General features: G+C 37.5%; 1 protein-coding gene across 1 annotated transcript in view; it reads left to right on the forward strand.

The window, feature by feature from the left end:
* Positions 1 to 7,479: 7,479 nt before the first annotated feature.
* Positions 7,480 to 25,633, forward strand: part of ZNF804B (zinc finger protein 804B) — a 108,985-nt gene continuing 90,831 nt past the window's right edge. The window contains exons 1-2 of the mRNA XM_047694364.1: positions 7,480 to 7,554; positions 8,309 to 8,452. Coding sequence (XP_047550320.1) covers positions 7,480 to 7,554; positions 8,309 to 8,452 — 219 coding nt within the window. The remainder of the gene's footprint in view (positions 7,555 to 8,308; positions 8,453 to 25,633) is intronic.

Here is a 25,633-nt window from a genome sequence, read left to right on the forward strand (position 1 = left end):
TTTAGGATCATACTTATCTGCTTATTCTACTATGATCTCAACAGTTTCATTCATGGTAGACATACATTGCTCGGGCAGGCCACACTATCTATTATGTAGTGGGAATAGCATTCTCTGCTTCTTTTTTTGTTTTTTGTTTTTTTTTAAGATTTTATTTATTTATCTGTCAGAGAGAGTGAGCACAGGCAGAGGCAGAGGGAGAAGCAGGCTCCCCGCTGAGCAAGGAGCCCAATGTGGGACTCGATTCCAGGACGCTGGGATCATGACCTGAGCCAAAGGCAGTCGCTTAACCAACTGAGCCACCCAGGCATCCCTCATTCTCTGCTTCTTAATTTATTCGTTTCACTTATTCCACAAGTATTTATTGAGTTTTTCGATGTAACAAGTACCATGGTAGATGCTATATAATGCAAAAACCATTCTTTCTATAAAAGAAGCCAGTCACGTCTCTAGGAAAATCAATATTAGTGATATTAATATTAACTGAGCACATATGAGGATCTCTTGACAGTGTGTGGTATTCCAAAAAAGTCCAAAAGTTAAGCAATTATCATGAGGTAAAGACATCTGAAAATCCTAATTATGTCACCAAATCTACATTTATGAGCAGGGATTGACAGGGCTTTCATATGAGATGGTGGGGTGAGGATGAGAAGCACTCCTCTCACTTGCTCAAATTTCCATCAGAAAATCAAAGTTGCTTTGAAGACTTATGGGAGAATGGTACTGTTTTCTAAACAATTTTTTGGTGTCACATACGTATAGTAATGCACACATGCACACATATACCCACACATACGCACACAGAGTCTCTGGACATCAAGTTCCTACTTTTACCATGCACTGTACTGTTTCCATAAAAATAAACTCATTTTATACTCACAACAAACCTGCAAGCCACTCATTATTCCTTTTAATTTATATTGGACTAACTGAAACTGCTAGAAGAGAGAGGCTGAGATTCAAGCTAATCAGTCTCCAAGGAATAATTTTTCCCTATCACAAAAATAAAATAAATAAGTGAATGAAGCCCTCTAAAGTGAGTTTTCCATTACCCAGTCTATGGCAGAGATTCAGGAAGACAATGGGGACCAAAAAGACTTCTCTGGCTTCACTGCCACTTAATCGGGGGTAGGAAAGCATTCCGTTTGAAGCAAGATTTTATTTGGGACACTATAATAGAACAGGTTGGGGAATATTAGAATTCTTAAAGCAATCTCTTACACACAACAGTGAAAGGTCGAATGTGAGCTTTCATACAAAGAATATGAATTCAATCCTCAAAGCTCTGAGCTGGTATTACCATCAAGGAGATATGAAGAAGAGCAATTGATTTTTTCTCTTCCTTTTTAATAATCAGGACACATATTCACAACCGCTCGAAACAAGACGACCACCTTGTATTTTCCTAGTGCCTATCTCTCAGCTTTAAGAGCTTAATAGATTTTTAAAATTGTAATTGCTCCCCTTACTCTCTCTGGGAACTAGGGCCTCTACATCATCCCAAATCTACAAAAAGTTAACAGCGGCAGCTTGAAATTTTGTGGCATCTGGATGAAGGCTAAGTAATTGGGGCAGCCTTTAGCGTGGTGATTAATAGCTCTGAAGTCAGGCAAATCTGATTCTTAATCTAGTTTCTGCCTTTCAATGTTGAGCGAGTTTCTAGACAAGCCTGTGCCTTGCCTTCCATATCTTTGTATGGAATAATAATAGGTAATACTTCATAAGGTTATTGTGAAGATTAAGGGAGTTAACAAGTGTGAAGTGCTTAGCAGATTTCTGGTTTACAGTGAAAGCTCAGTGGGTGTTACTGTGTAATCATCATTACAATAATAAAATAATTTGGGAGCAGAACACCCATATTTCTAATTAAATGCCTTACTCTAGGCAGCATTCTTGCCACATTAAAGACATGCCTGTTATTTGCATGAATGTAAAATTCTTGGTGTAAGAAAGTACATTTTTCTCTCCCTGCACCCAAAATATTAATTATTAAAAATAACTAATTACTACAAAATTCTTACTGAACTGAAACATAAAATGCCCACTGGCAATACCTAATGTCTTAAAGATGACTCTTGTTAAGATAACTGTCATATTCAATTTATAATTCATTTTCAACCTTTTAATGAATCATTGAGAATAGTTAACACGAAGCTTTCTTTCACTTTATAAATGCTATTTTTTTCTATTAAATAAGCTTCTAAAGGCCCTTCTTTTAGACAAAGTATGAGAAGAGAACTTTGAATAACTAGCAAGTCAATGATAGAATTGTATGTTAAGTCTTGTGTGTCAAGTGTATTATCGTGAATTTTATTCATTTTTTCATTTTTTTGAAATTTATTGATACTGAGAATAGGTAGGTATTTTTACTTCTTTCATATTTATTCTGTGTCTCTCTATATGTAAAGATTGTGTAATTATTTCAGGGAACGAATGTCATCTTAAGTTGCCTTCCAAGTTATTTGACCAGTGCAAGTGTCCTGTCATTTAAGGAAAAGGCAAGGCATTCTGAGTGCTGACAATGTATCTACTGCTATGTGAGAAAGAGGAAAAAAAAACCACTTGACTAATTTCTCTAATTCTTAACCAGTCCAAACTAGGTAATGCTCCGTAGCAGTTTGTGATTATCACTCTATTGCACTTTATAGTTGTTTAACATTTTACATGTAATTGTCCCCTCTTAGACTGTTAATTTCTGAGGTCAAGACCCTTTAAGAAATTGACATTTAGAAGAGTTTCTCTTTTTGTTGTTAAATAACAAACCTTCATTTATTTATTTAGTGAGTTAATTTATTTATTAACATATGATGTATTATATGCTTTAGGGGTACAGGTCTGTGAATCATCAGCCTTACACAATTCACAGCACTCACCATAGCACATACCCTCCCCAGTGTCCATCACTCAGCCACCCTATCCCTCCTCATCATCCCCCAACCCTCAGTTTGTTTCCTGAGATTAAGAGTCTCTTATGGTTTGGCTCCCTCCAGATCCTATCTTGTTTCATTTTCTCCCTCCCTTCCCCCCTGACCCCCCCACCCTACCTCTCAAATTCCTCATATCAGAGAGATCACATGATAATTGTCTTTCTCTGATTGATTTATTTCACTCAGCATAATACCCTCTAGTTCCATCCACATTGCAAATGGCAAGATTTTGCATACTATGCCATTGTGTGTGTGTGTGTGTGTGTGTGTGTGTGTGTGTGTATTGCATCCTCTTTATCCATTCATCTGTTGATGGACATCTAGGCTCTTTCCATAGTTTGGCTATTGTGGACATTGCTGCTATAAACATTGGGGTGCAGGTGGCCCTTCAGATCACTACATTTTTATCTTTGGGGTAAACACCCAGTAGTGCAGTTGCTGGGTCATAGGGTAGCTCTATTTTCAACTTTCTGAGGAACCTCCATACTGATTTCCAGAGTGGCTGCCCCAGGTTGCATTCCCACCAACAATGTAGGAGGGTTACCTTTCTCCGTGTCCTCAGCAACATCTGTCATTTCCTGACTGCTTAATTTTAGCCATTCTGACTGGTATGAGGCGGTATCTCATTGTGGTTTTGATTTGTATTTCCCTGATGCCAAGTGATGTTGAGCACTTTTTCTTGTGTCTGTTGGCCATTTGGATGTCTTCTTTGCAGAAATGTCTGTTCATGTTCTCTACCCATTTCTTGATTGGATTATTTGTTCTTTGGGTGTTGAGATTGATAAGTTCTTTATAGATTTTGGATACTAGCTCTTTATTTGATACATCATTTGCAAATACCTTCTTCCATTCTGTCGGTTATCTCTTGGTTTTGTTAATTGTTTCCTTTGCTGTGCAAAACAAAAGCTTTTTATTTTTTATTAAGTTTTTAGTTTTAATTCCAGTATGGTTAACATTCAATGTTGTATTAGTTTCAGGTGTACAATATAGTGATTCAACAATTCTATATGTTACTTAGTGCTCATCGTGATAAGTGTACTCTTAATCCCCTTCACCTCTTTTACCCATCCCTCCTCTACCTCCCCTTTGGTGACTATCAGCTTGTTCTCTGTACTCGAGTCTGTTTCTTGGTTTGTCAATATCTCTCTCTCTTTTTTTTTTCTTTGTTCACTTGTTTTGTTTCTTAAATTCCACATATGAGTGAAATCATACGGGATTTGTTTTTGTCTGACTGACATTTTTGCTTAGCGTTATACTCTCTAGCTCCATTCCATGTTGCAAATGGCAAGATTTCATTTTTTAGGGCCAAGTAATATCCCATTGTATATATGTACCAGTTCTTCTTTATCCATTCATCTGCCGATGGACACCTGGGCTGCTTCCATATTTTGGCTATTGTAGATAACGCAGCAATAAACATGGGGTGCATATATCCTTTTGAATTAGTACTTCCATATTTTGGGGATAAATACCAAGTTGTGTGATTACTAGATTGTAGGATAGTTCTAATTTTAGCAATTCTTGAATGTATCAGTACTTAATGGTTAGTTGGATGAGTATGTGGTTAGATGGATGGCTGAAGCAGCATGACACAGTGGAAAATGTGCCCTGCTTTACCACTGCTTGATTTGATAGAACTCACAAAATTACTAAACATAAATTGCCTCTTCTAAATGGTAGACTTAGACTATGTGATACCATCCTTACTAGTCTACTAGACTGAGCCCTTAACTTCCAGCCTTCTGGTACATACAGACCAACTCAGCTCCAATTCCACACTTGAGAAGAGGCCCACCTCATATTCTGATATTCTGGCTCACTGGGTGATGGTTCATTTAATGAAAGTCAACTATAGCTCTAACCTCAGTTTTCAATTTTGCCAAAGATGCTTAAGGAAGCTTTTTTTTTTTTTTTTCCTTTCCTCTTTGATTCCTCTAGCCCTACCCAACTTGTGGCTTATGTTCTCCTGTGCCTGAGATCTCTCTTCTGAGGTCTCAGCTACCCCATTTCTGACCCCCAGTCACCTGCTATTAAATTTATGCTTTTAACTTCTGGATTTGATAGACACACTGGATTGTGAATTCTGTATGTATGCTTTGCTAATGGCATTTATATCCCATGTGTGTATTCCTCCTCTCTTAATAAGGGGACTAGAATATATCCTGGGGAATATCATTAATCCCTTAGAAGGAAGGAAAATGGAAATAGCAGCACCATTTCCTGGCAAGAAAAATGAAGTAAGAAATGGGGTATATAATTTAGTCTGATGACTATAAAATGTGAACATTCATGGGAGATGGCAAAAAAGTTGGTAGAACTCCGTTATAATTGCAAAATTTTATACTGAAATTCATTTAATGTCATAATTAAAGGTTGTTTTAGAGATAAATGCTGTTTAAATGAAGATACCAAGAGTAACTGAAGGAGCCTCACCCCTGGTCAGTGAGCTGTTGTTATAAAATCCTCTACATAATCTGTAATAATATGAAAGTATATTTTTAGCCACTCTGAATTCTTAATTGCCACCCCGCCTCTGGTTAATGAAGCTGAAGCACTTTTGAGCCTTGAGGCACAGGTGCTCAATGTCCAAGGCACATGGTCGCTTTTCTAAGGCTGTTATTCCAGTGTTATAATAAAGGAAGAAAAACTGTGGGTTAACATGAATAGTCCCTAGTTCCAATCCAGTCTTTGAAATTGCACACAATGTGTAAAGGACATGTTAAAAAAATGCCTAGTGAGTAAGATGGGAAGAGAACTAATATTTTCCCCTGATTGTAAGCTTGTAGTTCCAAAGCTTTAGCTCTATCTCGATGTTGTACTTCTGCCTCAACTCTTAAGTGACGACATTTACAAGCCATTATTTCAGTTATTTGAGCAACTGGATTTTTGTCCTTATATTGAAGCCCACATTCTCATTACTGATTACATCCTGTCAGTAGTTTTTTATTCCCCCATCAGCCAATAATATTACCAAATTCCTGCTTTAATTCTCTTAGATAGGCAATGTAGATGTTTGGTCTAGTTTTGTTGTTTGCTAATGATACTCACGTCCTTTCTGCCTTGATGCCATGTGTGTTAGCATCTTATATTTGGGCTTGAATCATCATGTTCCCATGTCCAAATTAATTGCTCCATCATTTCACCTAGCCCTGTGATAATCTGCCCCTCTTCCCTGTGCTTGCTTTCTTATCTGGTCTGCAGTGGTCTTGACATTTAGATTTATGGCCTGATTTCTTTCTGTAGAGGGTTAGTCATTTCAGAGAAACAGAACTAAAATCTATCCTTTATTTTGTCCATTCATTTTTTATGCATATTTACTTGATATCCTCTATGCACCAGTCATTCTTTTATTTAGGCATGGGATTTAGGCAGAATGATGGGAGGAGACAGGAACATGTGAGCTACTGTTAACCATTAATTTTTGTAATACATATTTGTAATATATATAGGTAACTCTGTGCTCGACAGTATTTTGATGTTGTGGATGCAAAAACAGATAAAACAATTCCTGCCCTCAGAGGATCTATAGACATGAAAACAGATGAGTTAATATCATGTAACATGTCTAGTGATAGAAGTAGAGGAGATAATATAGGAGCATGGATTAATACAATGTGACAGTCATGAGGTAGGAGGGAGTTTGTATAGTCTATCAGGAGGACTCACCTTAAGGGAGATGGTAAAGCACAGCTATTTCTTAACAAGGGAGCTAGACATAGGTTATTTGAGTTCAAATTCCCTCTCCTATTAACTCAGTGACCACAAGTGTGTGATTCTAAGTGCTGATTAATAGATCTGTAAATTGTAAATTAAAAAAGAACTCTTTTTAAAGAACTTACAAGTTTTTTAAAGAAAGAACTTATTTTATAAGGTTGATTTGAGGAATAAATGAATAATAAATGAAATAATTCATAATAAATGAATAAATGAAATAATAAATGAAACATTTCATCACATACTTAGCTTAATACCTGACACATAGTTTATGCTTAGTAGTTCATCACTATTATGCTACAAGCAATGAGAGAATTCAAGAGGATTATATTATTATTTTTTAATTGAAGTGTAGTTGACACCCAATGTTACGTTAGTTTCAGGTGTACAACATAGCGATTCAACATCCCTATATATGTGCTCACCACAAGTATAGCTGCCATCTGCCACCATACAATGCTATTATAATACCTGTGACTATATTCTCTCCTACTCAGGAGGAGTTTAAGCAGAGGAATGATGTGGCCAGAACTCTCTTTGAGATAGAGCACAGTCATAACTGTAAGGGTAATAGTTTTGAAAAATATGTGGTAAACCCATTGGCAGCATCTAGCATGAACTGAAGCTTATAGAAGAAGCTTATCCCGGAGTTAGAGTCCACAGATAAATAAGAATCTAGCTGTAGTGTGAATGAGGGTCACCCATGGAGACTATATGGAGTAGATAGATCATTGGCTGAAGACGGCATTGTATGGAACACAGAAATATGTGGGGTATTATTAGAAGAAGAAGTGTTTATGAATGGTCATAGATGTGTTTGGTAACAAGCAACAAAATGGAGGCTTCGTCCTCCTGGCAAAATCATGGGAAAGCGTTCCAGAGGGAACAAAGAGCTGGTGTTGGGAAAGGAGTAAGAACTCACTAATTTAACTAGGGGGAATAGACTTTGTGTGCTGAGAATAGCAAGTCCCAACAGTGAAAATTTCAGTGAGGCTAAAATACATGAAGCAGTAGATGAAGGATATAAAACAATGTAATCAATGTCTCTAGTAAATATTACAGTAGAGACCTCATAGTAATAGGTGCTCCAAGGATATAGTGGCAGCTTGTGTTTGAGATCGGTCATTGGACTGGCAGAGGAAATGGTGGTGAGTCAGCAGAACCACAATCTGAAAATGGATGGATTGAAAGAGAATGATCAGACTGCAGTTGTGGGGTTTTTTGGTTTTTTTGTCTTTTTTTTTAAGATTTATTTATTTATTTGAGAGAGAGGCGGGGAGAGAGTGCAAGCATGCAAGTTGGGAGAGTGGCAGAAGGAGAGAATTTTCAAGCACACTGTCCCTGAATGGGGAGCCCAAACCTGGGGCTTGATCCCATGACTCATGAGATCATGACCTGAGCCCAAATCAAGAGTCGCGTAAGCAACTGAGCCATGCAGATGCTCCAGTGTTCTGCTTCTTTGAGAGAATTCATTATGTGTTTGTTGATAAGTTAGGAATAAGGCTGAACTGAAAGTTATTTCCAGAGTGCCATGAATTTCCAAACACTGATGAGCCTCACCGTATTCTTTCAGTCACAGAAAAATTAAATAACAGCTTGATTAATATGAGATCTGGTTATGCTATTAGAGAGAAATATAACCAACCTGTTTGCCTTCTTTAAAGGATTTTCCAGAAAAGGAGAAGTCTACAGCAAAAGCCTTGGAAGATGTAAAGGCAAACTTTTACTGTGAATTATGTGACAAGCAGTATCACAAGCACCAGGAGTTTGACAATCATATTAATTCTTACGATCACGCTCATAAGCAGGTAAGCCAAAGTGGGGGAAATACTTCTCATTCCTAGATTTCTACCTTCAGAATGGAATGTACGTATTTGGCCTTATTTACTGTCATCTAAGATACAGAGGTGAAACTATTTATTTATTTATTTATTTATTTACTATTTTTCTTGAAAGGTTGTTTTCTGTTTAAAGGTCAGGTGAAATATTTTTTCCTAGAAGTATCATAAACCCATAGGTGAATTTAAAGATGGTCTAAAAGTAGACTGATACTTATTTGAGAATTATACATATGGGGAAAACTGAACCCAGTAAAAAGAGTGTCCTATTTAAAACCAACTTAGTAGTCAGTGGCAGAACCAGAACACTGGGCAGAATCGATTATAGGGTTCTTTCAAAACTTCTGAGGTTTAGGGAATCCTAGGACTGTGGGAAAAGTAATTAAGAATACCCTCTTAAGAGAGTCAAAATGGTTCCTTGATAGATGAACCACTGCAAATGAACAAACGAACAAATTTCAGGGAGGCTAAGTTGTATGGTAATTCAGATAGAAATGCTTCATTCCTTCTTCTAAAGAGATCATATATATACATAATCAGTTTAGATATTTTATACACGGCTGCTAATATTCTCTATTTCCAACTCTCCATGAAAGAGGAGGCTGTTAATCTTATCCTGTTAGATTTTTAACCTTGTTGCATGAGGTATGGAGATATTGGCCACTTATGAATTGGGAGTGTTAAATACCCCTAAGACAGAAATCCCACCTGGCCAGAGGACTATTGCTAACAGCTGTGAGGAGGTGCACATTCCTGATGCTGAACGGACCTGATATCTTGGAATGTGTGGGTAAGTCTTGTATAATCTAGACCTAAAATATTTATTCAGAGTAAACAACAATAAATATTTTGACTAACAATGCCAGTATTTACTGACTGCGTCCAAAATATTTGGCCTTGAGAGATGCAAGGAATCAGTTTCTATCTTTAAAGACATAGTGTGTATCTATAATTGGTCATATTTCTCAGACAAGAGCAAGGACATGAAATAAACTGTTTTAGCACTGTGATTCCTAAATCTTACTGTGCATCATAATCACTTTGGAACTTAATAACACAGATGCCCAGACTCTCATTTGGGAATTATAATTCAATAGTTCTGTGGGGGCCCAAGAACTTGCATTTTAAAATCATACATCATGGAATTTTCCAAGGATATTTAAAACTGAACTATGAGGCTATGATCCAACTCCAACTCTGATCTCCTTTCTGCCCCCACCCTGCACCCCCCATCCCCCACCACCATGTATTATTTTGAAGTAAATTCCAGACGTCATGTTATTTTGCCTAAACTTGTTTCGAGATGGACAATGGGGCTTAAAAACATATCCTCTATAAGACCTAAAAAATAACAGTAGTATCTTCATATCAGTTGGTGATCTTGTTTCTTTAGTTGTCTCATAAATGATTTTTAAATTTGGGTTTCTTAAAATCAGGCTCCAAAAACATCCACACTTTTGGTTGACACGTCTGTAAGTTTAATATATATTTAAACTATAGGTTTTCCAGTCCCTCTTTACATTTGACCTCTTGCAATTTATCTGCTGAAAAAACTGGATGTATTCAGGGTTTTGCTGAATGCAACCCAGTGTTGTCTTTTTTCATTTTCTCTGTCTTCTGTGTTTCTTTTAAACTGATTGTTACACGGAGAGATCTGAACAAATTCCAGTTCATATTTTTTTCCTTGGCAAAAATATATCACAAGGGATTTTGTATCCTTCCATGAAGAAGCATATGATGTCTAGTTGTCTCTATTTTTAGGACTGTAAGTTTGGGAAATGGGTTTAGATGCTACCAGTGTGATCCACCCATCAAGTCCATCACTTACATTTTTCCACTAATGGTTTCTGTAGTCATAGATGATCATTTGTTTAAATCCCTTACTTCATTTGGAGTTGTAAAATGATGATTCTAATTCTATCATCCTCTTGTCATCTATTAGATGAACTATATCTATAATGAGAAATCCCTATAATTCCCTATAAGAATCACTCCCAGAGGATTTTATGTAGGTGGTCTTAGGCCGCATACATACAAATTCTCCGTGTATATATAGATATAGTATATAAATAACCAGAGAAAGTTCTCATGGGATAGCTACAGTTGATCTGTACCTAAACATGCTTAAGTCGATGGGATGGGATAGGATGGGATGGCATCCTTCACGTGGAAACACAAGAATCGAAGGCAAGGAAATAGAAGAGCACAGGGCATCTTTTCAAACTGCCGAAAATATTTGGACTATGAAGGGGATGAATTCTCCACATCTGACTGATGTGCCATAGCCTCCCTTATATTCTGAAATTCTGCCTGATCACTTTTCCCTTTTTATTAATTTCTTCAGTCTTATTTCCATTGACTTTCTGAAGTGTTGAAAAAACCACCTTCCTCAATTCTTTTATTTCATCTGTGCCTGCCTGCTTGCTTGCTTTTTCTTTCTTTCTTTCTTTCTTTCTTCTTTCTTCCTTCCTTCCTTCCTTCCTTCCTTCCTTCCTTCCTTTCTTTCTTTCTTTCTTTCTTTCTTTCTTTCTTTCTTTCTTTCTTTTTCTGTAGGTTTACCAGCATTTTAATATTCCTTGGTATGTTCCTTCACCAAACAGTGATTGAGTTTCAAATATGTGTTATTGTGCTACTTGTGAAAAATGGGCCAATTTGGTTTCTGACTTCCAGGAGCCTGCATTCTAACTGGGGAGACAGACCTGTCAACCCTCTTTAAAATACATTGATTTAAGAGTTCTAGAAATTACATACCTAAGATACCAAGAAAACCTACAAAACTGATTTAAGAAAGAAGAGAAGACAAGTGAGCTGGAATTTTTTAAGAATGAATAGAAATCAACCACACAGTCAAGGATGGTAGGGCCTGTCTGATAGAAAACCTCTATCAGGACATACGGCAGTTATAAAGCATGACCCGAGCACAGAGAAACTGCCAGGGATTCACTATGGCCGCTAAAGTCACCGTCATTATAATGAGGAGCTCTTTAAAAATCCTTGAAACTGTATTTCATTTCACTCATTCTTCTTTTGCAATAGATCTTGCTCTCATTCTTCATTTTGCAATCTCTTTTCACCATTCATGTTTAATCTCACTGTTGAATCTGCTAGGACCTTTGAACTGGACTCCCCACCTCCAGTATTTTCCCTCCTCCAAACCAGGCTATCCACTTAATGGCTGAATTAATCTTCCTAAACTACCACATTCACTGTGTGATGACTGACTTTTTCAAAAGTCTGAGCTACTTAGTCTGTCAATTCAAAACGTCCACAGTCTGGCTCTTCCTTCCATTTCCAGATTTATCTCCTGCAACTCCAGAATTTCCCTACAGTTTCTCAAAAGATGCCTTATGCTTTCCCACCTGCTCATCTTGGCTCATAATCTCCCCTCTGCCTGGGATGCCCTCCCATTTCATGGCTGTATTTCAACATATGCTCCTGCGTATTTAATGAATAGATTGACAATTTATATCTGGATATTCAAAGAGCTGAAGTCTCATGGTAAGCAGATTTAACAGCATTTTCCAAATTCTCTTTGATCAAAATCTATTAACATTGTGCAGAATTTCGTCCAAGCTGCCCACTTTGGAAAACAATGGAATAATTAAATTTGTGGTAGACCTTAGAAGACTGCTTTCTTGGGTAATGTTCAAATACTTTCATCTGAAGATTTCTTTTAGCCCCAAATTTTGACAATAACTTGAATTTTAAATGAAGCTGAGTTTACAATTTCCCTTTTAAATGAAACTGAATTTTATGTACAGAAAAAGGAAGTATGCACTAAAGTAAAACATGCAAGTCTTTTTTTTTTTTTTTAATTCCAAAGCTAAATATGTCTATTTGCTTCTTGCTTCAGTAAGGGCTCCTCTTGATTGTGAGGATGATTATAATGATAGTGGTGAGGATTTGGCTGAGAGTATTTTTTGGTCTGAGTAATATGAATAGCTTCTATAATTTTATTTTCCATGTGGAATCAGACAAAATATCTGGCCTCTTCTGTTGAACTTCCAACAAGATGGTCTTTTGGGTACACTCTGAAGTGAATCTAAATTCACACGAAATTAATTCTGTCATTCATTAATAGAACAGCAGAGAGCTGGAAACAGGGGAATCTGAATTCTTATAATTATTTAGGATCTTTCAGTTTAGTAAGTGATTTCTAAAGCTTTTATATTGTCTTATATCTAAATAGCAGTATTGTGTTATTTTATTATAAAGATTATTATTATTCAGAGGTATATTGTAAGTCTAAAGAAGTAAGTCAATACATAATTTTAAAGAATAAAGTAAAATAGTCTGAGATTCATAGCTTTTCATTAATTCCATTGGGCATCTTATATTATTTTTCTATAATTTGATCAAAAATTAAGGTATTTCTTGGTATTATTGGTAGAGAAGGATAGCTTATCAGTAAAAAAGCTGATTTTTTATTATTTATTCAACAAGGGGAAAATTAGTTTCTAGCTTTGACAGCCCAACTCTCCTAGAACTCACATTTTTGGAAATAACTCAGTTGTGTTCACTATTGCTTTGAACTTCTTATAATTCCATGTAAATATTGAACATTGCCACTAAACAATTTGAATATATATACAAACTACACTTACTTGGAGGAAGACAGTTGTGTAACTATTAATATAACTAACATGTTAATAACAACTAATTCCTTGTGAGACTATCTACAAGTCATAATTCCTTTCTCAAGATGGTGAGCTGCAAGTGTATAATACGGAAATGAAAACCACATGTCTTCACATGCAGCAAAAATCTCTCCTGCCCCAGAGACATCCTGGCCCATCTCAATTTAGAAAAAAAACAAAGGAGCCTGATCCCCATACAAATAACCCATAAAAATATCTTCAATAATAAAAAACAAATCCACTTTTAGATCCTCCACATGTGACATTTAATCCTCCTAATCTTCATTTGCTTCACAATTGGATTTATTTTCACTCAGGAGGAGCTGTTCACTTGTCAAACCTGAATTGGAACTCCAACTGATTCATTCTTAAAATATTGTTTTGGATTCTCCCCAGCTCTACCTGCACAGGATAAAATAACAGAACAGAGTCATCTTTGCTATCTTGTCTCCAAGAGGAAAAGACACCCAAAACTGCTAGAGAAATTCAGTCCACTTACACCTTGCTTTGTTCCTACAATAAGATTTATATTTTCTCCAGATACTGCCCAAATTAGCCTGATAATATATTTCAGCATAGTATGTTTAAGTTACTAGCCCTCTTAATGTATCAACAAAACTTCAAGTTCTGGTTAATTTGTAGGATTGGCAAGATTGAAGAAATATAAACTCAACCAACTAGAATGGAAATTCTCAGAAACATATTTGTTGGTAAAAATTAAATACTACTTATCTCTATTTATATTTTGCATTCTATAAACCCAGGTTTCTGGTCTATATATTCCTCACTGCCCCCACTGCCCACCCCCTGGAATCAGCCAGCAGCAACTGGAAACTCCATCAGCAAAAAAAATACAAAAGACCCAGAGCTGATCTTGGGTTCCGACTCATCAGTCAGCGTTGCTAAAATGCTGCTCTCACCCTGGCTAAGAGGCTTTTGATCTTAAGGTTGTCTCCTGACGGAAACATAAATTAAAAATCTATATTCTGGCTCTTGCTGTATCCTAGGTGTGCCAAGTACTTTCCTACCTTAAGGCATTTGGCATATATCGCTCTGCAGTGCTCTTCCATCAGACCCTCAACTTCCTGGTTCTTCTTCTGTGTTTGTGTGGTAGCTCAGTGTCCCCTTCTCTGAGGGCTCTCTCCTTCGCGCCCTACCTCAAGTGGCCAGTTGTCAGTTCTCCAAGTCTTAATACCTTGTCAGCACTCGGTGGTGGTTGAGCTGGACTTATACTGGCTCTCCAGAGCCACTTGTTCCACATATAAGAAGTCTGTGAGGTGGTTCTTAAAACATAGTAGCTTGAAATCAGCCATGGTGTGTGATGGGAAATCTCCAGGCACTACAAACAGCGCTTGTTGGGTTTTGTTTCATTTTTCCAGAGTGTTGGTATATCAGCACACCATTGCTTATTACTCTGTAAAAACAATTTTTTTTCTCCTTTTGACTTTTTTAACCCTCTCCCCTCTTGCCTGCCATTAGTTCCACAAAGAGATTAGCAGAGGACTGTTGGTTCTATTGGCCATGTACCTCTGTCTCTCTCAAATGTACAGCTGTGTCTGGCACATAGTAATGACTTTTTTTTAAAGATTTTATTTATTTGACCAAAAGAGATACAGTGAGAGAGGGAACACAAGCAGAAGGATTGAGAGAGGGAGAAACAGGCTTCCTGCTGAGCAGGGAGCCCGACATGGGGCTCAATCCAAGGACCCCAAGGACCCCAAGGACCCCAAGGACCCTGGGATCATGACTTGAGCCAAAGGCAGACAATTAATGGCAGAGCCACCCAGGCACCTCAATAGTAATGATTTTATAAATATGTTTTAAAAAGAATGAGTAACAGAATAAGTTCCTGTAATTGACCATGCCCCTCTCACCTACATTAGTATATTCATCCACCATTGATTAATTACTTCCTTTTTCCCAGTCTTTTTGAGAAATAATTGACATATATTAATGTGTAAATTTATGGTATATAGCATGACGGTTTGATTTACATATATTGTGAAATGATTACAAGAGGAAAAAATTTTTCTTTATGATGAGAACTCCTAGGATTTACTCTTTTAGCAGTTTTTCTTTCTTTCTTTTTTTTAAAGATTTTATTTATTTATTTGACAGAGATCACAAGTAGGCAGAAAGGCAGGAAGCAGGCTCCCTGCTGAGCAGAGAGCCCAATGCGGGGCTTGATCCCCGGACCCTGGGATCATGACCTGAGCCGAAGGCACAGGCTTTAACCCACTGAGCCACCCAGGTGCCCCTAGTATATGTATTGTATAGCAGCATTAGCTATAGTTATCGTGTACATTATATCTCTAGTACCTATTTATCTTACAACTTTTATACCTCTTGACCATCTTCCTCCAATCTCCTCTCCCCCATTCCACATCTGGTAACTGCAACTCTGATCTATCTTTCTTAATTTCCTTCCTTCCTTTCTTTCTATCTTTCTAGCTTTCAGATTTAACATGTAAGTGAGATCATACAATATTTGTCTTTTTCTGACTTATTTCACTTAGTGTAATACCTTCAAGTTTCATCCACATCAGAAGTGGTAGGATTTTCTCATTTTTGTGACAAAATAATATTCCATTATGTAATGTCCATGGATATTTAAGTTGTATCTGTGTCTTGACTATTATAAATAATATTTCTATGATCTTAGAAGTGCAGTTATCTTTTGAGTTTGTGTTTTTTAATATATTGTTCCTGAGCTGGCATTGCTGGGTCATATGGTAGTGTTATTTTTCACTTTTTAAGGATCCTCCACACTGTTTTCCTTAGTGGCTACAACAATTTACAATTCCACCAACTGTGTACAAAGGTTTGCTTTTCTCTACATCCACACCAACATTTGTTACTGCTTGTCTTTCTGGTGATGGACATTTTAACAGGCATAAGATGGTATCTCACTGTGGTTTTAATCTACATTTCCCTACTATCTAAGGATGTTGAGACTTTTGCATACGTTCTTTGGAAAAAGGTCTAGTCAGGTCCTTGGTGCATATTTTTAAAATTTATTTATTAGAGAGAGAGAGAGAGAGAAAGAAAGAGAATGAGTAGGGGAGGGGCAGAGGGAGAGAAAGAGAAGCAGGCTCCCTGCGGGGCAGGAAACCTGACGTGGGACTTGATCCCAGGACCCAGAGATCATGACCTGAGCTGAAGGCAGACGCTCAACCAATGGAGCCACCAGGGTGCCCATTGGTGCACTTTTAAATTGAGTTATTTGGGTTCTTTTGCTATTGAGTTGATTCAGTTCTTTATATATTTTGGATATTAACCTTTTATCAGATATATGGTTTGCAAATATTTTTTTACCATTCCATAGGTTGTCTATTCACTTTGTTGATGGTTTCTTTTGCTGTGCAGAAGTACTTTAGTGTCATTTAGTCCCACTTACTTACTTACTTACACATTTATTTATTCATTTATTTTGCTGCGTGTGTTTTTGGTGTTATATCAAAGAAATCATTGCCAAAAGCCGTGTCAAGGAGCTTTCCTCCTGTTTTCTTCTAGCAGTAGAATTGTGTCTCAGCTCCCTTGCCTGGATGGGCAGGGAAAGGCTTGCTTCAGGCAACTCTAAATTTCTTGAACAAGCTTTCCCATTGAGAAGAGCAGGGAGTATCCTCAGCCTTGGCTATGAATTAATCCCTCTGCCCGTATGCCCTGTACTGGGTTTGATCTGGGGGCTCTCCATTCTGGCCAAGCACCTCTGCTCAAGCATCACTGGGCCGTACAGTGTCAGGGAGTTGTGGCCATTCCCTGTGGTCAGGTGGAACCTGGAGACACTCTGTACAAACAGTGAGGATGTGACTCAGTTCCCTGCCTGGATTGGGCAAACCAAGTCTAGGACCAGCAAAATTCCGCATTTTGAGGATGCACATCAGGAAGACTTGCACCCCACAGAGTTCCCTGGCCAGATTATAGCACTGAGCTGGTGCTACAAATGAGCAAAGCCTCTAGTTTTGGGTTACTTCTTGGGCGTTTCAACTGGGTCCGCCAAGACTTACGCGCTGGTTGTTGCTAGCCCCTCTCACATTCCCAGTAGCTGAGCCCACACATTCCCCTGCAGTACCTGCAGGGCCAGATCAGATTTGGGGCTCTCGTTAGTGACCAATAATGCTGTGGGTGCTGGTTGTCCCTCCCAGGTTCTCCTTCCCCCTTGGAGGAACCAGAGGCTCAGGAGAGATCTCTCCACGTGGTGCTTCACTGGACTGGGGGAGGGGCATATCGTCAAGGTGTAGCTGCTTCTCTTCTTCTTCTAATGTGGTCAGCTTGGTCTCTGAGGTGTGGAGGGTGCTTCATCTTCACTCCCATTTTCCAGGATTCTCTTTGTGGTATCTTGTTTTTAAATAGTTACTAACTGTTTTTCTTATAAAGGGGAGGAAAATCAGGAACAACTTTAATTACCATCTTGGTGATGTCACTCCTTAATCACTTCTTAAATAGAGAAAGGTAAATGTTGTAGTAAACAAGATGGGAACCCCCCCCCCAGTCCCAAGTTATTTGTAATTACTGAAAAAATGTTGTCATGAAAAACCCTTTTTATAATTTAGAAAATATTTGAGCTCATATAAATGCTGAGGTGGTGTGCCCCTTTAAGAATTTTAGATGTTATTCTGTAGAAAATTGCTAGTCTTCAAGGGCTTCTAAGCAAGCAAATGAAACGATCAGATTTGTGATTTAGCAAAATAAACCTAGAAGCAGTTTAAGGGATGGTACAGAAGGAAAGAGCTTAGCTCTGTGATCAGATATGAGGCTAAGACCCACGAGAGATGATCAGACCCTCTGTACCAGTGACAATGAGAGAAAGTGTGAGAAAGGGTGCATTCAAAAGATTGTCAGTGCCTTGAAACACATGAACACATGGTCTATATCACTAATAATCAACTAAACACAAACTTGGAGAGTTTTTTTTTAAGGCTGTCAAATATGATAAAAGAATGTTACTACCCTCTGTTGACAAGAAGTGAGAAAATAAATACTGTCAAACCTTCCTTGTGAGGATATAGAGTGTTTTAGTCTTTTGATGTTCAGTTTGGATTATTTATCAAAAGCTTTAAAATGGGAATTTTCTATCAACAATTCCATCTGGCATGTATTCTAGAAAAATAAATGAATTTCAAGATTTATGCATAAGGTTGTTTAAAATAGAAAAATACTGGAAGCATTCTAAACATACAATGAAGAAAATGACTAAATTGTGATACATATAGAGTGGACTACTATGTAAAAATTAAAATTGTGTTTTGGGTTTATATTTCACACAAAATTTAATTACTAAAAGGAATGCTTGAATACTTTATTTTTTAAAGAATTTTTAAAAAAAATTTATTTATTTGAGAAAGAGAGAGAGCACAAGCAGGGAGGAGGGGCAGAGGAAGAGGAAAGAGCAGACTCCCTACTGAGCAGGAAGCCTACAACAGGACTCAGTCTCAGAACCCTGAGATCATGACCTGAGCCAAAGGCAGGCATTTAACCAATTGAGCCTCACAGGTACCCATGAATACTTATTTATATCAAAAATTAAAAATGAAGGGGTGCCTGGGTGGCTCAGTGGGTTAAAGCCTCTGCCTTTGGCTCGGGTCATGATCCCAGGATCCTGGGATCGAGCCCCGCATCTCCCTCTTTGCTCAGTGGGGAGCCTGCTTCCTCCTTCTCTCTCTGCCTGCCTCTCTGCCTACTTGTGATCTCTCTGTCAAATAAATAGAATCTTTAAAAAAAAATTAAAAATGGGGGTCTGGGTAGTACAATTGGTTAAGCACCTGACTTTTGGTTTTGGCTCAGCTCATGATCGCAGGGTCATAAGATCAAGCCCCATGTCGGGTTCGACACTCAACATGGAGTTTACATAAGACTCTCTCTCCCTTTGTCTCTGTCCCTCCCCCACCCACTCTCTCTAAAATAAATAAATAAAAAAACCCAAACAAACAAATAAAAAAACAACAAAAATTAAAGATCACAGAAGTAGAAAACAATAAGTAAAAGTATATAGCAACAATTTAGTCCCTATCTTTTTAGATAAATTTCTAAACATTTACATCGAATCATAAACTTTTGTATATAATGTAAACAGAAAATGTGATTGTATTATACATATTATTCTGCCTTCACACATTTTCACTTATATCTTGTCATTCCATAAAGATTTATCTTTTATTGTGTTGTTAAGTCAATACCCAGAATTTATATCATTGTGACTTGTAAATTGTTTTTTCATTGGAGCTTCATAGGTGCTATGATTACCTTATGATTATGTTTTCTTTTTTATACAGCTCTTTTCTCCTGGAGTTAGAAATTGCCTAAGTCTTATATTTGCTCAGTTTTATGTCAATGGCTATTACTAATTTATCTCTGAACTATCTACCATATGTAATAACAAAGTCTTGATTTGAAAAACATTAGATACATGGGGCAATAGATCGGTTGCTTTTTTTTTTCCTTCTTATTTTAGAGAAATGTGCAGTAGACTCCTCTGTCTTTTGGCTGCCGTCCAAGTAGATTGCACTCCACTCCTGCTGCACAGCTATTGTGCTTTTTATCATCATCCTGTGACCGCTTTTGCTTCTTTCCAAGATTATATTTCTCATTTCCTTGATCTCATGACTTCCCATATCTTATTTCCTCCTTTTGGTAGAACCTAGTCTCTACAAGGTTTCTACACACACAAGGTAAAAATTGGGGGCCCGTGTCTATCAGTAAAAGTAAATGTGTTTATTCTACTCTCATTCCTGATTTATTTTTCAACCAGGTTTCAGCTTTTAATGTTGTAGTTGAAAGTGATGTGTCATTTTCAGTCCCAATCCTCTCTTTCTGAAAACTTTCAGACATGTCTCTTCATCATTTCTTCTCATAACAAACATGTATTTACCGCCAGCTATGGGCCAGATACTGTTCCATATACCAGGAGTAGGAAACCATGCAATCATCTCCATCCTTGTGGAGCTGACATCGTAGCGAGTGCAGAAAAACAGAAAAGGGAGATAGAAATAATAAGATATATAGAGCACTGGATAGACCTATGTGCTTTGGAGGAAAATTAAAGAATGTAGTGTGTGGGGAGTGCTCTGGGCAAATAGAATTTTAATTAGGGATTTCAGTGAAGACCTTAAAGAAAAGACAGTAATAAGCAAAACTTAGAAGATACAGGGAGCCACTGAGTTATCTGAGGGAGACTATTCCAGGCAGAGGGAATGCCACATGTGAAGTCTGGGAATTAGGGTCATACACAGTGTTCCAAAGACTCCTGATATGCTAACATCCTACAGTGACTTTGGTGTGAGTCACTTTTCAATTACTGTGCAGGCCATTCCATGGAATATTTCAATTAAGAAAGTCATATCATTTGTTTTGGGAATTTTTTAATAGTATATTTGATAATTTCCTCTTGTGCTCTCTTTCTTCTTGTTCAAATTCTCTTGTTTGGATATTAGAATTCCTGAATGAATCTTCTAAATTCCTTATTTTTCTTACTATTTTCAGTGCTTTGGTATTTATGTCAACATTCTGAGAGATTTGCAGAATTCTGTCTTCTAATTTTTTTTCTTATAAACATATAATGTATTATTAGCCCCAGGGGTACAGGTCTGTGAATCACCAGGTTTACACACTTCACAGCACTCACCATATCACATACCCTCCCCAATGTCCATAACCCCACCACCCTCTCCCTATCCCCCTCCCCCCAGTCACCCTCAGTTTGTTTTGTGACAGTAAGAGTCTCTTATGGTTTGACTACCTCCCGATCCTATCTTGTTTCATTTATTCTTTTCCTATTCCCTGAACCCCCCACATTGCATCTCCACTTCCTCATATCAGGGAGATCATATGATAGTTGTCTTTCTCCGAATGACTTATTCGCTAAGCATAATACCCTCTAGTTCCATCCACGTCGTTACAAATGGCAAGATTTCATTTCTTTTGATGGCTGCATAGTATTCCATTGTGTATGTATGTATGTGTATGTGTATATATATATAGATATATATACACATACACATACATATATATATGTATATATATGTGTGTATACACACACACACACACACACCCCACATCTTCTTTATCCATTCATCTGTTGATGGACATCTAGGTTCTTTCCATAGTTTGGCTATTGTGGACATTGCTACTATAAACATGTAGGTGCACATACCACTTCGGATCACTACATTTGTATCTTTGGGGTAAATACCCAGTAGTGCAATTGCTGGGATGTAAGGTAGCTCTATTTCCAAATTTTTGAGGAACCTCCATGCTGTTTTCCAGAGTGGCTACACCAGCTTGCATTTCCACCAACAGTGTAGGAGGGTTCCCCTTTCTCCGCATCCTTGCCAGCATCTGTCATTTCCTGACTTATTAATTTTAGCCATTCTGACTGGTGTGAAGTGGTAACTCATTGTGGTTTTGATTTGTATTTCCCTGATGCCGAGTGATGTGGAACACTTTCTTTTGTCTATTGGCCATCTGGATGTCTTCTTTGCAGAAATGTCTGTTCATGTCCTCTGCCCATTTCTTGATTGCATTATTTGTTCTTTGGGTGTTGAGTTTGTTAAGCTCTTTATAGATTTTGGATACTAGCCCTTTATCTGATATGTTGTTTGCAAATATCTTCTCCCATTCTGTCAGTTGTCTTTTGGTTTTATTAACTGTTTCCTTTGCTGTGCAAAAGCTTTTGATCTTGATGAAGTCCCAATAGTTCATTTTTGCCCTTCCTTCCCTTGCCTTTGGCGATGTTCCTAGGAAGACGTTGCTGTGGCTGAGTTCAAAGCGATTGCTGCCTGTGTTCTCCTCAAGGATTTTGATGGATTCCTTTGTCACATTGAGATCCTTCATCCATTTTGTGTCTATTTTCATGTGTGGTGTAAGGAAATGGTCCAATTTCATTTTTCTGCATGTGGCTGTCCAGTTTTCCCAACACCATTTGTTGAAGAGGCTGTCTTTTTTCCATTGGACATTCTTTCCTGCTTTGTCAAAGATTAGTTGACCATAGAGTTGAGGGTCTTTTCTGGGCTCTCAATTCTGTTCCATTGATCTATGTGTCTGTTTTTGTGCCAGTACCATACTGTCTTGATGATGACAGCTTTGTAATAGAGCTTGAAGTCCGGAATTGTGATGCCACCAACTTTGGCTTTCTTTTTCAATATTCCTTTGGCTATTCAAGGTCTTTTCTGGTTCCATATAAATTTTAGGATTATTTGTTCCATTTCTTTGAAAAAAATGGATGGGATTTTGATAGGGATTGCATTAAATGTATAGGTTGCTTTGCATAGCATAGACATTTTCACAATATTTGTTCTTCCAATCTATGAGCATAGAACATTTTTCCATTTCTTTGTGTCTTCCTCAATGTCTTTCATGAGTACTTTATAGTTTCCTGGGTATAGATTCTTTGCCTCTTTGGTTTGGTTTATTCCTAGGTATCTTACGGTTTTGGGTGCAATTGTAAATGGGATTGACTCCTTAATTTCTCTTTCTTCTGTCTTGTTGTTGGTGTAAAGAAATGCAACTGATTTCTGTGCATTGATTTTACATCCTGACACTTGACTAAATTCCTGTACAAGTTCAAGCAGATTTGGAGTGGAGTCTTTTGGGTTTTCCACATATAGTATCATATCATCTGCAAAGAGTGATAGTTTGACCTCTTCTTTGCCAATTTGGATGCCTTTAATTTCTTTTTGTTGTCTGATTGCTGAGACTAGGACTTCTAGTACTATGTTGAATAGCAGTGGTGATAATGGACATCCCTGCCATGTTCCTGATCTTAGCAGAATGACTCTCAGTTTTTCTCCATTGAGAATGATATTTGTGGTGGGTTTTTCATAGATGGCTTTGATAATATTTAGGTATGTGCCCTCTATCCTTATACTTTGAAGAGTTTTGATCAGGAAGGGATGCTGTACTTTGTCAAATGCTTTTTCAGCATCTATTGAGATTATCATATGGTTCTTGTTCTTTCTTTCATTAATGTATTGTATCACATTGATTGTTTTGCAGATGTTGAACCAACCTTGTAGCCCTGGAATAAATCCCACTTTGTTGTGGTGAATAATCCTTTTAATGTACTGTTGGATCCTATTGGCTAGTATTTTGGTGAGAATTTTCGCATCTGTGTTCATCAAGGATATGGGTCTGTAATACTGTTTTTTGATGGGATCCTTGTCTGGTTTTGGGATCAAGGTGATGCTAGCCTCATCAAATGAGTTTGGAAGTTTTCCTTCTATTTCTAATTTTTGGAACAGTTTCAGGAGAATAGGAATTAATTCTTCTTTAAATGTTTGGTAGAATTCCCCTGGGAAGCCGTCTGGCCCTGAGCTTTTGTTTGTTTGGAGATTTTTTTTTTTTTTAATTTTTTATTTTTTCAGCATAACAGTATTCATTATTTTTTTTTCAGCATAACAGTATTCATTATTTTTGCACCACACCCAGTGCTCCATGCAATCCGTGCCCTCTACAATACCCACCACCTGGTGCCCCCAACCTCCCACCCCCCACCCCTTCAAAATTCTCAGATCGTTTTTCAGAGTCCATAGTCTCTCATGGTTCACCTCCCCTTCCAATTTCCCTCAACTCCCTTCTCCTCTCCATCTCCCCTATGGATGGGACTGGAAGAGATTATGCTGAGTGAAATAAGTCAAGCAGAGAGAGTCAATTATCATATGGTTTCACTTATTTGTTTGGAGATTTTTGATGATTGTTTCAATCTCCTTACTGGTTATGGGTCTGTTCAGGTTTTCTACTTCTTCCTGGTTCAGTTGTGGTAGTTTATATGTTTCTAGGAATGCATCCATTTCTTCCAGATTGTCAAATTTGTTGGTAGAGTTGCTCATAATATGCTCTTATAATTGTTTGTATTTCTTTGGTGTTGGTTGTGATCTCTCCTCTTTTATTCATGATTTTATTTATTTGGGTCCTTTCTCTTTTCTTTTGGATAAGTCTGACTAGGGGTTTATCAATCATATTAATTCTTTCAAAGAACCTGCTCTGAGTTTCATTGATTTGTTCTATTGGATTTTTTTGTTGTTGTTTTTTGTTTTTTGTTTTTGTTTTTGTTTCTGTTTCATTGATTTCTGCTCTGATCTTTATTATTTCTCTTCTCCTGCTGGGTTTAGGCTTTCTTTGTTGTTTTTTCTCCAGCTCCTTTAGGTGTCGGGTTAGGTTATTTGAGACCTTTCTTGTTTCTTGAGAAAGTCTTGCATCACTATATATTTTTCTCTCAGGACTGCCTTGCTGTGTCCCATAGATTTTGAACAGTTGTGTTTTCATTATCATTTGTTTCCATGAATTTTTTCAATTCTTCTTTAATTTCCTGGTTGACCCATTCATTCTTTAGAAGGATGCTATTTAGTCTCCACATATTTGGGTTCTTTCCAAATTTCCTCTTGTGATTAAGTTCTAGCTTCAGAGCATTGTGGTCTGAAAATATGCAGGGAATGATCCCAACCTTTTGATACCAGTTGAGACCTGATTTATGTGATCTATTCTGGAGAATGTTCCATGTGCACTAGAGAAGAATGTGTATTCTGTTGCTTTGGGATGGAATGTTCTGAATATATCTGTGATGTCCACCTGGTCCAGTGTGTCATTTAAGGCCTTTATTTCCTTGTTGATCTTTTGCATAGATGATCTGTCCATTTCAGTTAGGGGAGAGTTAAAGTCCCCTACTATTATTGTATTATTGTTGATATGTTTCTTTGATTTTGTTATTAATTGGCTCATATAGTTGCCTGCTCCCACGTTAGGGACATAGATATTTAAAATTGTTAGATCTTCTTGTTGGGCAGACCCTTTGAGTATGATATAGTGTCCTTCCTCATCTCTTATTATAGTCTTTGGCTTAAAATCTAATTGATCTGATATAAGGATTGCCACCCCAGCTTTCTTTAGATGTCCATTAGCATGGTAAATTGTTTTCCACCCCCTTACTTTAAATCTGGAAGTGTCTTTGGGTCTAAAATGAGTTTCTTGTAGGCAGCATATTGATAGATTTTGTTTTTTTATCCATTCTGATACCCTGTGTCTTTTGATTGGGGCTTTAGCCCATTTACATTCAGGGTAACTTTTGAAAGATATGAATTTAGTGCCATTGTATTGCCTGTAAGGTGATTGTTACTGTATATTGTCTCTGTTCCTTTCTGGTCTACTACTTTTAGGGTGTCTCTTTGCTTAGAGGACCCCTTTCAATATTTCCTGTAGAGCTGGTTTGGTGTTTGCAAATTCTTTCAGTTTTTGTTTGTCTGGGAAGCTTTTTATCTCTCCTATTTTCAATGATAGCCTAGCTGGATATAGTATTCTTAGCTGCATGTTTTTCTCATTACTGCTCTGAATATGTCATGCCAGTTCTTTCTGGCCTGCCAGGTCTCTGTGGATAAGTCCTCTGCCAATCTAATATTTTTACCCTTGTATGTTACTGACTTCTTTTCCTGGGCTGCTTTCAGGATCTTCTCTTTGTCGCTAAGACTTGTAAATTTTACTATTAGGTGACGGGGTGTGGACCTATTCTTATTGATTTTGAGGGGGA

This window comes from Lutra lutra, chromosome 11 (assembly GCF_902655055.1).
Source record: "Lutra lutra chromosome 11, mLutLut1.2, whole genome shotgun sequence".
NCBI lineage: Eukaryota > Metazoa > Chordata > Mammalia > Carnivora > Mustelidae > Lutra > Lutra lutra.